A 15,000-nucleotide genomic window follows, 5' to 3' on the forward strand; every position below is an offset into this window, starting at 1 on the left:
AGGGCAAAAAGTCAAACGCAGCCACTGGAGCACAAACACTCCAAAAGGCAGAAAGGAGAGATTTTTATGGTTTATATATTCTCCATTCTTCCTCCATTGACTTCTCCGTCTCTTTTTGTTTTCTCATGTAGTCTGGGATGTGTTCAAGGCCTGCTGGAATCTAAAGTTGGTAAAAAAAACTAAAAAAAACCTCCATCTGGCCTGCCTATCGCCAGTCTGACTAGCATCTGTTTCTAGGTGAAGAGAGACAACACACTTGGCTTATCTTGCATTGTAGTACATGCTTTTGAACAACACAATGCTTTAAATAGATTCAACCCAACCACCCATGACTCAATATCTGCTTGACCAGTAAAAATTCTACTGTAAGAATTGACAAAAAAAAGGTGTTTTTATTTATTTGATTGATGGCTCGCAGTAACACCAAAAAAAAAAAAAAAACACACCCGACTTCTTGAAATGGCCTGAGTCATATCAGCTGTATTGCAGCTCTGCAGGGACGCATATTCCCCCAAGTGAATGTGTTTGTGCGGTGAACCGTCACACATCAAGCCTCTCTCCCCCCCTCTCTCTCTCTCTCTCTCTCTCTCTCCCTGCATGTATGTGTTGCTGTCTGGGAACAGTGTTTGTACTTGTCTACTTGTTACAGGACAACAAACCTGAAAACTGGGACAGCAGCAGAGACATGGAGAGAGAGAGAGAGAGAGAGAGAGAGAGAGAGAGAGAGAGAGAGAGAGAGAGAGAGAGAGAGAGAGAGAGGGAAAGAGAGAGGGGGGGAGAGAAATGGAACGCGATTCAGACACCCCTTTCAACATGCGAGTCAACCACAACTGGTTTGCTTTGGTCACGGTCGAGTTGGTTGACCGCTGTCGGCGAGGAGTTTGGGAGATGGTGGGTGTGGGGTTGGGGGGGGGGTGTGTGGGGGGGATAGGCTGCCCAGTGGGAGAGGGGGTTGAGAGGGGTAGAAATCTAGGATGTGTCTCCTCATGCGTTCATCACAAAAGTCTCACGAGGCCCCTTCTCCTCAAGCCTGTCTCCTGCGCGGCTCCTTCTGTGTGTTCGCTCATTTTGGTGAATGAGCGTTCATTTAACAGAAATGTCTCTATTATACACATGCACAAACAGGCATAAGCACAAGCGCGTACACACACGCACGCGCGCACGCACACACACACACACACACATGCACGCGCACACAGACACACACACACACACACTAGTACACCCAGGGTGTGACAGTAATCGTGTCTGATCGATTGAGATCCTCTTTGTTGTGCAATGATGTGATCCTACTTGATCCTCTGTTATCCTACTGTACCGCAGATGTGCTTTAACCTGGTACAGTATGTGTGTGTGTTCACGCATATTGGTGTGTGTGAGTGTGATAGAGAGATAGATAAAGAGAAAGAAAGAGAGAGTCAGGGAGGCTCCTAGTGCTGGCGGGGGTTAATTGACAATTAAAAGGGTAGCAGACCCCTCCCACAGAGAGATTTCACCTCGGGCTTAGAGCTGAAGGCATGCAGATGAATGCTTTGGCAGGCTAGCGTATGGCTTAGCACCACACTGCTTTCGCCGCCTCGACTTGGCACACTGGTGAAAAAAAACTGAAAATCCATATTCACTAATCCTCGTCTTGAGACAAGCTTGTTCACACAACAATAAAACCAGAGGAAAGGAGGATGAGAGCAGAGAAAGAGAGAGGGAAGGAAGGAAGGAGAGAAGGAATAGAGATCTAACGTGCCCATCCTATACACTAAATCCTTGATGGGATTTTTGGCTCCCGTGTCAACCGCTTTTACCGCAGTTTTAAGGGCACTTGTCTACTTGAACTGAGTGAGTGTGTACTTGGTGAACTTCACCTCTTTTGCTTGCTTCCCAGCCTGCGCCTGCTGCTGCTGCTGCTGTTGTTGCTGTTGTTGTTGTTGTTGCTGAGTCAAAAGCTGGAGATGCAACTGCTCCTGCTGCTTCTTGTAGTACTCCTGTAACTAGAGACAGACACAGAACGGGGGGATGAATGGGAGAGGGAGGGGAAGGGAAGGGAAGGGGTGATGGAGATGGAGGAGAAATATGAGGCGAGTGAGTCACAACAACACACTTTTTGAATCAACCTCAACAATACCACACAGTACTTTACAATAGTCAAATGGCCCCGGCTCTAGCAGTCAGCCACCAACACGGCTGGAATGGTGGATTGAGTCTCTCAAGGAATGCAGTCGCTTCCGATTCCCTCCGCATTCAGCGAAGGCCGCAGTTTATTGTTGTGGCGCTGTGTGGTTTATTGAAACGGGACCACACACACAACTAAGCAACACACAGACATGAGAAGGGGACTGCTGAGGAATAGTATGGAGCTTTTATGATGTGTCAAGTTGTGTGTGTGTGTGTGTGTGTGTGCAAAGGGATGGTGTAATGTCAGCGCTACTGTGTGATGCTGAACCTTGCTTGGGTTAGTCCAATAGAAGTTCAAGGCCTGGGGAGAAGGATCTGATTGTTGTGTGGTACAATGCTGTCAGGCAGAAGGGAATGGAGAAGAAATACTGCACACCCACACACACAGACACTAACATGATAGGGAAATATATATTTAAAAAAATCAATCTGAGGATCTTAAGTTATGCCCTGGTGGATGACACACATAGACACACATGAACGCACGCACGCAAGCACGCACATGCACACACGCACACACACACACACACACACACACACACACACACACACACACACACACACACACACACACACACACACACACACACACACACACACACACACACACACCACACACCACACTGTACGTGACTGAACAGGACCGTTTTAGTGGAAGAACGTATTCCTCCGAAATACTTTAGGCCAACTTGTACAGTATTTACTGTAATGCTGTCATAAAAAAAACACCTGCGGGGACTTTATGTGTGTGTGTGTGTGTGTGTGTGTGTGTGTGTGTGTGTGTGTGTGTGTGTGTGTGTGTGTGTGTGTGTGTGAGCTCTGAGACAGTAAATCTCAAATGGTCTGTTTCTGTACGATGTGCAGATAGAAGAAGTTGCCCCAGGTTATGCATGGTGGTTATTTATAGGTTGTCCATCCATGGATACAGTAACCAGATGGACTCAAGAGGAAAGGCATTTTTCCACACTCTTCACCTTTACTAGCATTTTTGTCTTCTGCTGTTATTATGCAGACATTCTGCCAGACTGCAATGCTTAAATGCAGTCATTTAAAACTATACTAAATTAAGCATCGCGGCATAATTTATGGAAACACAAGCACATTAATTCATGATTCGTACACACACACACACACGGTCTCCTCTGACTGGCCACAGCTTGTCTGTTTGTTTGAGCTACTAATCACTAATTTACTCAGGAAGCTCCATTAAGATCGTAATCTTGCTGAGAGGAGAGCAAGGCGGACAGGAAAACTCACAGTGACCGCAGTGTGTGTGTGTGTGTGTGTGTGTGTCTGTGTTTGTGCGTACGCGCGCGTGTGTGAGTGTGTGTGCGCGCGTGCATGTGTGTATGCGTGTGTGTGTGTGTGCCCCTGTGCCTGTGTGTGTGTGTGCTTGTTGGGGGTGTTATCGTCTTGAGAACAGCTTGTACATGTGTCCGTCTGCAGTTTGTCTTTGTTACACGGTGCGTCAAATGTTCAAAGAGGCCTTTCAGCAGAGAATGACTTCACAGCGCTGCAGTTGTTTGGCTCCCTCAGCCATCTGACCCTTACAGTGAGCGCTCTACACACCACTGCCCATCCTCACCACCACCCGCCCTGTAAAGTGTCTTTAGCTCTGCTCTTTTTTGTGTGCAAAGCCGTCTTTTCATTTTACATTTAACTTCAATTTTACATCATTTTTACCCTTGTTTTTTATTCTACGGCGTTCCTTTCCTGGACTGACTGAGTCAATCCCTCTTGCTGCTCTTTCTTTTCTTTTCCATCTGTCTTTCCTCTCTTTTATCGCTCCTTAGGCGGAGTTAATCTCTCTTTTCCGCATCACTAGCCATGATCGCCTCCTCATCACACAGACAAATGCATATGCAAGCACACACGCACGCTCACACACACACATGCACGCACGCACACACGCACACACATGCACGAACACACACACACACACACACACACACAAGGCACTCGGCTGGTGGGTTCAGAGAATAATTAAGTGATAATTAAGGTCTTTTTAATGATTTGATTCAGTGGCTCTGTGCATTAAGAGTATGTGTAAGTGAGAGACTCACCTCTCCAGCCCATTACCATGACCTTGACTTTAGTGAACACACAAAAGAAAGTAAAGCAGAGCAGCTGTACCATAAGTAAAGGTTAGAGGAAACTTAAAGGTTAACACACACACACATACACACACACACAAACACACATGCAACTCCACAAAATAATGTACGTAGAAACACACAACCAGGGTTCTGCAGTGGGCCGTAAACCTTACTTACACACTCTTACACAATACTGTATTGCCATGGGGATATGAAATTTAATGCTTCAGTGACTGATATGCTGGTTGATTGTTCTGTGTGTGTGTGTGTGTGTGTGTGTGTGTGTGTGTGTGTGTGTGTGTGTCTGTGTGTGTGCGTAAGGGTGTGAGTAAAAAGTGCCTGATTTGCAGATATACACTAAGAGCAAGTCCATACTGTGGTTAATTAAGTGGGAGAGCAATGTTAAATTCAGTGGTTTTAATAGTGGAAGTGAAATGTGTGTGTGTGTGTGTGTGTGTGTGTGTGTGTGTGTGTGTGTGTGTGTGTGTGTGTGTGTGTGTGTGTTTGTATGTGTGTGTCTAAGTGAGTGTGCATTATCAACCCCTTGCCTCTCTCCCCGTCTCCTTTTTCCTCGTTAGAGAAAAAAAGAGCTGGTGAAGAGGTTCTTAACCGTCTGCACGTTTCCAGAGAGCCAGCCCATTTCACATTTCCATTATGATACATGTTGTCAGATCTTCCCACTGCAATTTATGCTCGCCTAAAGCTACGGCTCCTTATTAAATCTAGGCTGTGCTCTGGCCTTGTGTGTGCACGTATGTGTTTTCTACACAACCCTTATGCTGCAATTACTCTATCTGCACTCTGTTAATGGTCCTCTTCACAGCCTTTACAAGGTTGCCTGTGTGTTTGCCATCCGTAGGTAGGAGGTCACAGCTTCCTTGTGGCTGAGCATTTGACAGATCTGTAGCAGATGAAGAGTGTTTATTGGGTCTGTGTTGACATGGCAACCCCACTTTATCACCTGACGGGCATCAACACATACTCCTATGCATACACTATGATTCACTGGCTGAGGCTAAACAGTGTGTGTGTGTGTGTGTGTGTGTGTGTGTGTGTGTGTGTGTGTGTGTGTGTGTGTGTGTGTGTGTGTGTGTGTCGGTGTATGTGTGTGTGCATGCGTAAAAAGTGTGCACATGTTCTCCTAGCAACAATGCTAGAGAGGAGGTATTCATAATGACAATGAGTGTTTAAGTGGATATGTTGATCTGTGTTTATCATCAAAGATCTCTGAGCATTGAATAAGGTACAATCACGCCCAGTGTGTGTCAGCACCTATTAAAACAGACGCATCCAAACATGCCTCCCTGGGACACTGTGTCCAAACCAGTGTGTGTGTGTGTGTGTGTGTGTGTGTGTGTGTGTGTGTGTGTGTGTGTTTTTTTTACCTGCTGTAGCATTAGAGCCTGCTGTTGCTGCAGCAGGGCCTGGAGCTGAGGGGGTGACAGCATCTGTTGCATCTGCTGTGGAGTGATCATCTGTGGACTCATCATAGCCATGGACACAGGCACCTAAAGACAGACACAGGGACACACACACACACACACAAGACATTTTAGAATATTCACACTTAGAATAGCTTAGTTGCAAAGGCAGGCCATCTCAATCAATGGGTTAAGCTTTGTGTGAAAAAAAAAGGCCCAGTCAACAGGGCGAGCTTTAAGCATGACTGTGCCTGCAACCGAATGCTCATCAACACAAAACAAACAATCTGAATGCAGGCTGTACAGTATACTGGTACGGACAGGCAAAGTTAGAAAGGTGTGTTGACTCTTTATTCTTTGTTGTCAGTCACCGCTAAGAAGAGCTGGCAACATCTGACGAAAATAAATAGACAGACGCACACCCAATGTTGACACTCTCCTACACAAGGCCGGCTTTGTACGATTTCCTTTTTTTTTTTTTAAACTACATTTTAGTGACAACCGACCGATATACACAATCTTCCTTTAAACTATATAAAATCTTATCTGCTTCCATAAACACGCGATTAGGACGGCCGGCGATTCTCTTCTCCCTCAGTGGAGCCTGGCTAAGAAGAAAGGAACAACAAAGTGCTTATCTGATGAGACGTCTATCGCATCAGATAGAGCTGCAGGCAACCAAAGACAAGAGAGCGACACAGAGAGAGAGACACAGAGAGAGAGAGAGAGAGAGAGAGAGAGAGAGAGAGAGAGAAAGAAACGTGGTCATTCTTGCAGATGTGTTGTGCAAGCACTCTTTTAATGCACTGGCATTGCACACACAGATAGGCCCAGATGCTAATCTGATTACAAACACTGCAAAAACTGACGGCAAATTTACCACACAATCTGAAAGTGAGACACTCGCACGTGAGACACATATTATGCAGACGGAATATAGCAACGGTACAAACCAGACAGACAATGGTGCTGACGAGGTGCTTTTGCGTTTATTAACTGAATGAGGGAGGGATAAAGAGATGGAGGGGATCAGACAGAGATATTTAGGGAGTGAGATCGGTCTCTGGCTCCATCTCACTCCCCCTTCTTCCACTGTCTGCACGCCAATAAACTACATCGCCTTCTCAATACAAATAATCCTCTGTGTTAAGAAGTGATGGCTGTTTTACAGAGAAATATAGGGGTGAGTTATGACCTCTTAAATTGGCCATTTATCTACATTCACTCCATCGTGAAATACCTATCTCTCACATGGCCCAACTATGCGTATGTGTGTGGTCTGTGTGTGTGTGTAGGGGGGGGGGGGCATACACAGGTGTTAGTTTGTGTGTGAGCGGAGAGTCTATCTCCACACAACCTGAGGGGATGGCAGGTAGGGAGAGAGAGTGATTGGAGAGGGAATTGTGTGGCAGAGAGCAAGAGAGGGTGGGCGAGCTGTCACTGGTAAATTAAATCTGTAAAGAGCTGATTTGACTTTGTAAACAAGATTGGCCATAAATACTAACACCCTCTTTCACACACTGCCCCTGCCCCCCCCCTCCCCCCCCCCTTCCTGGCCTCCTCTCCTTCCATCTTTCACTATCTCCCTCTCTCCGTGTGTGTCCGTCACTATGTCTTTAGCAAAACCACGCTTACCCCAACTAAACACACACACACACACACACACACACACACACACACACACACACACACACACACACAGTCACATTACACTGCGAGAGGATGGAGAGAATAGGGTTGGAGATGGCTGGGCAGATGTAGGGGTGAGGATGTGGCAGTTGGTAAAGGAACAGGCAGAGGGGATGAGGGGTAGTGGGGGGGGGGGGGGGGGCAGGGGGCGTGATGGGTGCCGCTTGGCGTCATGCCAGCTTGCCCCCGCCGCCGGGCCTTGTCACTCTAAGCTGCCAAATGAAAAGCTGTAATTAATTGCTCTTGTGCATCCCATTCTTCCCCCCTGACAACTCCTACATTCTATTTTATACACACAGCCATTGACATTTTCAAGTCACAGGCGTAATAATTACTGGAGTTATAGCACCTTTCTGTGTGTTGGCTGATGCTCGTGACGGCAGAACCAAATGTGCGCCCATGTGTGCAAGTGCTGATATACTGTCCTCTGTGTGTGTGTGTGTGTGTGTGTGTGTGTGTGTGTGTGTATAGGTATAAAGGTGCACACTTGCATGTGTTCAAGGCTGAATGTGTGTGTGTGTGTGTGTGTGTGTGCGTGTGTGTGGCAGGCTGAATGCTGAGTAGTTAAGGTTTGACGCTATTAATTGCCCCTATAATCTAATATCACAAAGCGTGGTGATTATGGGGCACGCGTTGCCACCGCCATACGACACCGCCAGCCCGAGAGCGCCGCCACAAAACAAAAGCCTTCGCCATTAGCGATTTGACGGGCCAGGACAAAAGCGCCTCACAATGCGGAATTATATTTTCATTCGGCTTTGTCTCTCCCGGTGAATGATTTCTCCCCTTTCATTGGACTGTGAATAGGGAGAGTCTGAAAAGCCGGGCGATTTGAAGTCAGCCATTTATTAAAAGGCATTTCATTTTTTTTCTTCTTTTTTTTTCCTGCTGTCGTCCCATTTTTTTTTCTCTCTCTCTCTCTCTTCATGTTGCATGTTAATTTAAAGGAGAGAGATGCGTGGTAGATTAGTGGGAGAGAGGTGAAGCTGAGGGGCGAGCAAAGAGAGTGGAAAAGGAAGGATAGCATCCGCACAATGAAAGAAAGGAAAGAAAGGAGATAGGAGGGAGGGAGGGAGGGAGGAAGGGAGAGCTGACATAATGGTTGAAAAAAATTATAGGTGTGTGAAGAGTCATATGGAAAGAGAAAGTTTGGCCTAGAAGAGCTTGAGGCCATGCATGCGACGGTGAAGACGCACACAGCTGCTAGTGAACAATCACACAATACTGTACAGTTAGTAGGCTTTTAATAGATGGGAAAGATGAACCTCTTATAATTGTAACGTTTTAAAACCTATGTCACTCCAATCATTAACATGCAAGGATCAGTCACACGTGCCCTAGCACACACACACGTGCACACACACACACACACACACACACACGGACACGTAGACACTGCTGAGGGGATGGTGGATGACAGAGGTCAACCCCTGTCTTGGAAAGAGGGAGCTGGGGGGGAAGGAGGGAGGAGAGGAGAGGAGAAGCCAGAGACAGCCTTGTCGTTTACAGAGAGTGGAGGAGTAATTAGAGGGGTTGTTTGAAGAGGGAGTTTAACTGATTAACAAAGGAAGAGGGGGAGCGAGGGGAGCGCCCTAAAGATGGGGAAGGAGAAGCGGGAGAAAGGCAATGGAAGTCCCAGAGGAGCCCAAAGAGAAAAGGGAAGGGGGGATGTTACTTGCATTTCAATGAGGCTATACTACCATCCCTCTCTCCTCTCCTCCCTTGATGACTTTTCATTCTAACGAGGAGGAAAGCCCCCCCCCCCCTCCCTCCCGCCCCCCACACTTTCCATTTCAGATGAAACCTCTGTAAAGCGGGGGAAAGGAGGGCTGATGTCTGATATTAAACCAGGCACGCAGCCGGGGGAATAGAATAGAAGCCAGTGCAGCTCGGCACACCGTGTTTATACAGAGAGACAGGGCTGCACCCTCTCTCATTTAGGAGTGAACTTTGGATTTCACACCTTCACCTTCCCTTCTAATTGAGGTCTCACTCCCAACGACAAAAAATACACCCGAAGACACAGCAGCCGCCTAAACCACCATCACTTAATGTATGCTCGTGCACGCCGCCAAATTTAAGAGCTCGAGAATGTTTCTGGTTCCTCTGCTCCTTCTAGTTTTCAGGGGGAACTTTCTTTTTGACACAAATTTGAGAGAAAAAAAAGAACCCTACAAAATGTTGAACTTTCTAAGAGAGAAAAGCCAGTTGTGAGGTGTGTAACTCTGTGTGTCTGTGTGTGTGTGTGTGTGTGTGTGTGTGTGTGTGTGTGTGTGTGTGTGTGTGTGTGTGTGTGTGTGTGTGTGTGTGTGTGTGACGGCGGGTGAGTGGTGAGAAGAAAGGGAAGCTATAATCAGAATCCAAACAGGCTCTCAGTCTAAATGATGCGGGCCCTGCCTCTAGGTCTATGGGGACCGGCAGGAGAGAGAGAGGGATAATTGAAAAAATGACAGAGGAGAAAGCAGGAAGGAAGAGAGAGAGAGAGAGAGAGCGAGGCTGACACAGACCTCCCCCCTCCTCCTCCTTCTCCTCCTCTTCATCCCCCTCTCCTGGTACCGGCAAACCCCAGTGCTGTTTATCCTTGTCACTGAGCATTACCACCTCACCCTGGATGGGACGCTTGCCCCTCTCTGTCCCTCCTCCTGTCAAACACACACACACACACACACACACACACACACACACACACACACACACACACACACACACACACACACACACACACACACACACACACACACACACACACACACACACACACACACACACCTAAACGAGCATGAAAGCTGGCCTCCATAATATATTGCTATAAAGTGAGGTTGGGCAGTAATAGAGTAATAACAAATCCCCGGGTATTTAAAAATAGCAACATACAGTATTACTTTAATTACCGTCAAGAGAAAACTAGCATTGTAATGTGCGCATGTTTAGAATACAATGCCTTAAGTGTGTGTGTGTGTGTGTGTGTGTGTGTGTGTGTGTGTGTGTGTGTGTGTGTGTATGTGTGCCTGCTGTGTTCAAAGACACTACAAGTGATGGCAGAAGTCCTTTAAATGACGTAGGGAAGGTTTAAAAGGGATCACAAATCGGATACTGCCCAGCCATGCTCTAAAGGTGTTCCTGCATCTATTTCAGTACAATTTATTTGGATGTCACTATTGCCACACAGACATCTGATTGGACGATGACTGAGACACAGAGGCAGCAGTGGTAGAACAGGGAAGGATAGGTGCTTATTCAGGCCCATAGTAAATACTTTTATACACTATAGCTATCAGCAAGCTGGGTGGGTAAATGAGAGCGGCCGTTTCTCCATGTGTAAAGGCCTTAATGGTGTGTGTGTGTGGTGAACTCCATTCCTCGGCTGTTTACTAACCAGCTATCATCGCCATCGCTCGTTCCAGCTTTTCAATCCCTCCAGGTAAACAGACTGCCTGTGCTCATCATGCAAAGTAAATGAGATGGGAAAATGCTGTGTGTGTGTGTGTGTGTGTGTGTGTGTGTGTGGAGGGGAGGGGACGGGGACGGGGGGTCGAGAGAAGCAGAGGAGTGAAGGAGAAAAGCATTTGAGGGGAATAGGAGAAATAGAAGGAGCGCCCACTGTGCTGAGAGCGTTGTTTGGAGCTCAGGGCCAGGCCTCCACTGGAAGTAAAAGGGCCCCATTGTGTGTGGTGAGTACCCCTCCTCCAGCTAATCTGTAGCGGGGCCAGGGGCCACATTACTCTGGGGGGGGGGGGGGGGGGGGGGGCTGATGAGCGAAGCCAGGTGGGGTCGCAGATGATTCAGGCATCTCACCGACCTCAAATATTTGTGCTGAGTAATGTTTCTGTCTGAGTCTGTGAACAATGTGTTGAAGCTGGTGCCAAAAAAATAAATAATCTCCAATGCACCAAAAAGGAGGGTTGAGTTTTATTGAATCTTTGTGTGCAATTTTTCTATCTATTGCTAATTGCCTTTTAGCATCATAGTTATTCCTGTGCCAGTGGTGCATGCCAATATGGCTGATAGGCTGCAGTATTTCTATTGGCTATTTGGTGATTTGCATTAAATTCTGCATAAGCGATTAATAAAGTGTGTGTGTGTGTGTGTGTGTGTGTGTGTGTGTGTGTGTGTGTGTGTGTGTGTGTGTGTGTGTGTGTGTGTGTGTGTGTGTGTGTGTGTGTGTGCGTTGTTTCTTTATGGGTTCCTTAACTCCCATAAGCAAAATAAACAATTAAAAAAAGACATTGGGTATGGGTCTTAAGTTGAAACAGTTATTTTTTATAGCTTGTGAAAAGTTGAGATTTTGGAATTTGCATAGGGAGTTACGACATGACGTAGCAGCAACAGATACTCATAAACTATGCATGCAGTAGGCGCATAACACTCAGCTCTGACAGGGGCCAGACAAATGAAAAAAAGAAAAGAAAAAAAAAACTTCAGCGAGGACAGTGTCTCTCTCTCCCTCCCTCCGTCCCTTCTTCTCCCCTCGTCTGTTCCCTCCCTCCATCTAACGCCCCAGTGCCTCAGAATAAAAATGACAACACATTCCCAGAAACACACACACACACTCACACACACACACACACACACACACACACACACACACACACACACACACACACACACACAGACAGACACACACACGCGCACTCAAGGCATTTCATTGGGAAGTGTGAGAGGCCGTTATCGACCATATTTCATTACTGATTTCACTCATGTTTCAAATCACAAAATAAGAGTTTCACACTTCAGTGGGCCAGACCCCCAAACCTCTCTCCACTCCTCTCCATCCTCTCTGTCTGTCCAACCCTCTGCCCCAGAGCCAAAGCCATTCCACTGGCTGCTCCACCTCCTCCCTACACCCTTCACAAACTGTCAGGACCCCATACTACCCCCCCCCCCCAACACACACACACACACACACACACACACACACACACACACACACACATGCACAGCCCCAATTCCCCTCCACATCAAATAAGAGAAACTGCCAACTAAGCACTTTCATTGAGTGGACAAAAGGAGTGCTTGGGGAAGAAAACACTTTGAAAGGAAATAAAAGAGAACGAGAGAAGGAACCGCTTCAGCAGCGCAGGCTCAGGGGGGCTAAACACTCATCTTTCCACATACTTTTGTTGATTAGTTAACAGACTTTGAACCCTGCCTTACAATCCTTATGTTCAGTAGATGTGGTTCACATCAGGCGCCTGGGGGAAGGTCGGAAAAACAATTAAGCAACTTATATGGGGAAACTGGTGAATTGTGCGGTTGTAATATTGATTAAAAAGTATTTTCATTGAAATAAAAATAAATCTCAGCTTTAGGACTGACATGACTCAGTTTGACTTGCTCCAGTCTTCTCCTGCGTGTCTCCCTCTCTCCCACATTCCCACTGTGCTAGTGCCAGCCCCTCTCCAGAGAGCACACAGCCAATTAACATATCTCTAATGAGTCTTTTTCTATTTTTTTTCCTTCTAATTAAACGAGCTCCTCAATAATACATGAAAACAGGACACCGTTGCTATTCAATTACATACGTATGGGCCTCAGCCAACAAAACACGTGCGTTAATCTGTACGTGTGCATGCCAAGTGGCACTGTGTTAAGTGTGCCAGGCGTGTGTCTGCCAAGTGGGCGTATACGTGTCTTCTCGTGCCCACCCAGTGTATGAGCGACTGCCTGCCAAGTGTGCCCATTGTAGGGAACGTGTTGGTAGGTCATGGAGGCATGCTACGTATCACACTGGGTAATCCGCCAATTGCCACTCTGTCTGCCAACTGGTGTGCCCACCAATTCACTCCGTTGCAACCAACGCGTGCCACCACCACTAATGGGTAACTGTGGCCAATTATGCTCAATGCCTACTACAAACACACACCTAATGTGATATTATCCAAATACCGCAGTGGGTAGGGATATCTTTAAAGTGTATGTCTTACAAGGTAATGGCCCTTTTTCACTTATACTTATTCTATAAAGACGGACAGGGCTTTCATGCTTTTTTGTGACTATATAGTTATGCATAATTTGCTTATTTGACCTCTTTACTACCCATCCGTTGTTGTATATACATAATACTATGTTGAGAGATAGACCAACAAGATCATAGGCATGACAAGTGTCTGTCAATTTCTTATCATTATTTATCAACATTATTAAATATCATTTCTAACATCAAATAAAAAGTCCCTTTTGCTCTTGAATTATCAAGCACCTAAATAATCCCTCACACTACTCTGATAATGGGGCTTTTCAGCAACTGTAGCGGCAATTTTGTTGCACACAATCAATTTTTCCTGCAATTGCCTGTCTAGAGACTTAAGCTATTGTCGAGTTTCTCCTGAACGTGACACTTGTGACAGTGACACACACACACATACACGCACACACACACACACACACACACACACACACACACACACAGACACACACACACCGTGGATTGATACCATCTCACACCGCCAGCCAAACACAGAGACCATCTCTGAACAACCAATCAAAAAGAAGATATAATCTCAGAGTTTCTTTTGCTCTCAGCTCAGATCCTCCCTTTCTATTATAAAGAAAGAAAGGAAGAGAAATATGATGGGGAAGGGGAGGGGGGGGCTTGTCAGTGCAGACCAAGGCTTCTCCAGAGAAGTCAAGACACGAATAGAAGTCTTCCCGCTCTCCCTGTCTGCCTCTGTCGTTCTCCCCTCAGAGAGAAGGGAAAAATCTAATTATCGAGCTCCTAAAGATCTCATTATTGGCCGTGGCTCATTTGCATGTGTGAGAGCAGCCCGGCAGGAACCAAACCTGGCAACGGCCATTTTGTGCCTGATGTGAGCCACCGTGTCACTGTACGGTTGCCTACTGCCACCTTCAGAAATGACCAGATTAAATGTGTGACTTCACTCACTCCATCGCTCACTCACTCACTCACGCTCTCTTTGGCCGATTGCTTCTATTACAGCGACGGAGTGCAGTGGCTGTGACTTTTTTCAAGATCACAAATCTGGAAACGATGGCCATTAATTAAGAGATCTCTACGTGTCAACTTGGTGGTCAGGTCTGTACTGAGGTCTTTGGCGCCGCTTCTACACACAAACAAAACGGCTTTGCTTTGATGTTTGTGTCTGTGTTTTCCTCTCTGTGAGGAAGTAAAGACACAAACACACACACACAAACAGATATAAATCCAAGTGTGTGTGTGTGTGTGTGTGTGTGTGTGTGTGTGTGTGTGTGTGTGTGTGTGTGTGTGTGTGTGTGTGTGTGTGTGTGTGTGTGTGTTTGTGTGTGTGAGTGAGCAGGATGTGTGGGGCCATGTGAGCTGACAGCTCAGACAACAGAGATGTAGCGTGGATGCCCTGGAGAGTACAGAGGGGCTAGCCAGGCCAGGAACCAACAAACAGGACAAACAAGACAGAGATGGAGAGACTGGAGGAGGGGTAGTGTGATGTGTGTGCGTGTGCGTGTTTGTGTGTTTGTGTGTGTCTATGTTAGAGACAGATACAGGGCGGAACGGGAAGGGAAGGTATAACTCTTTTCATATAAGAGATGTGGGTATGAGGCAACCTAATGTTGTACCCCATTCATATGAGAATGCAGTCACAGGTTAATTCCTGGTTAGCCCTCATAGAGACTTAACTGTATTTTCTTAC

The 15,000-nt window shown here is 46.5% G+C and overlaps 1 protein-coding gene across 2 annotated transcripts in view; it reads right to left on the reverse strand.

Annotated features, from left to right (window-relative positions):
* foxp4 (forkhead box P4) overlaps positions 1 to 15,000 on the reverse strand; it is a 98,530-nt gene that overhangs the window by 28,884 nt on the left and 54,646 nt on the right. For both annotated transcript variants that reach the window (XM_080026267.1, XM_080026266.1), the window contains exons 4-5: positions 5,651 to 5,773; positions 1,860 to 1,985 (exon numbers count right to left, since the gene is read on the reverse strand). In XM_080026267.1, coding sequence (XP_079882393.1) covers positions 1,860 to 1,985; positions 5,651 to 5,773 — 249 coding nt within the window. The remainder of the gene's footprint in view (positions 1 to 1,859; positions 1,986 to 5,650; positions 5,774 to 15,000) is intronic.

Source organism: Ammodytes marinus (assembly GCF_949987685.1).
Source record: "Ammodytes marinus genome assembly, chromosome: 4".
Taxonomy (NCBI): Eukaryota; Metazoa; Chordata; class Actinopteri; order Uranoscopiformes; family Ammodytidae; genus Ammodytes; species Ammodytes marinus.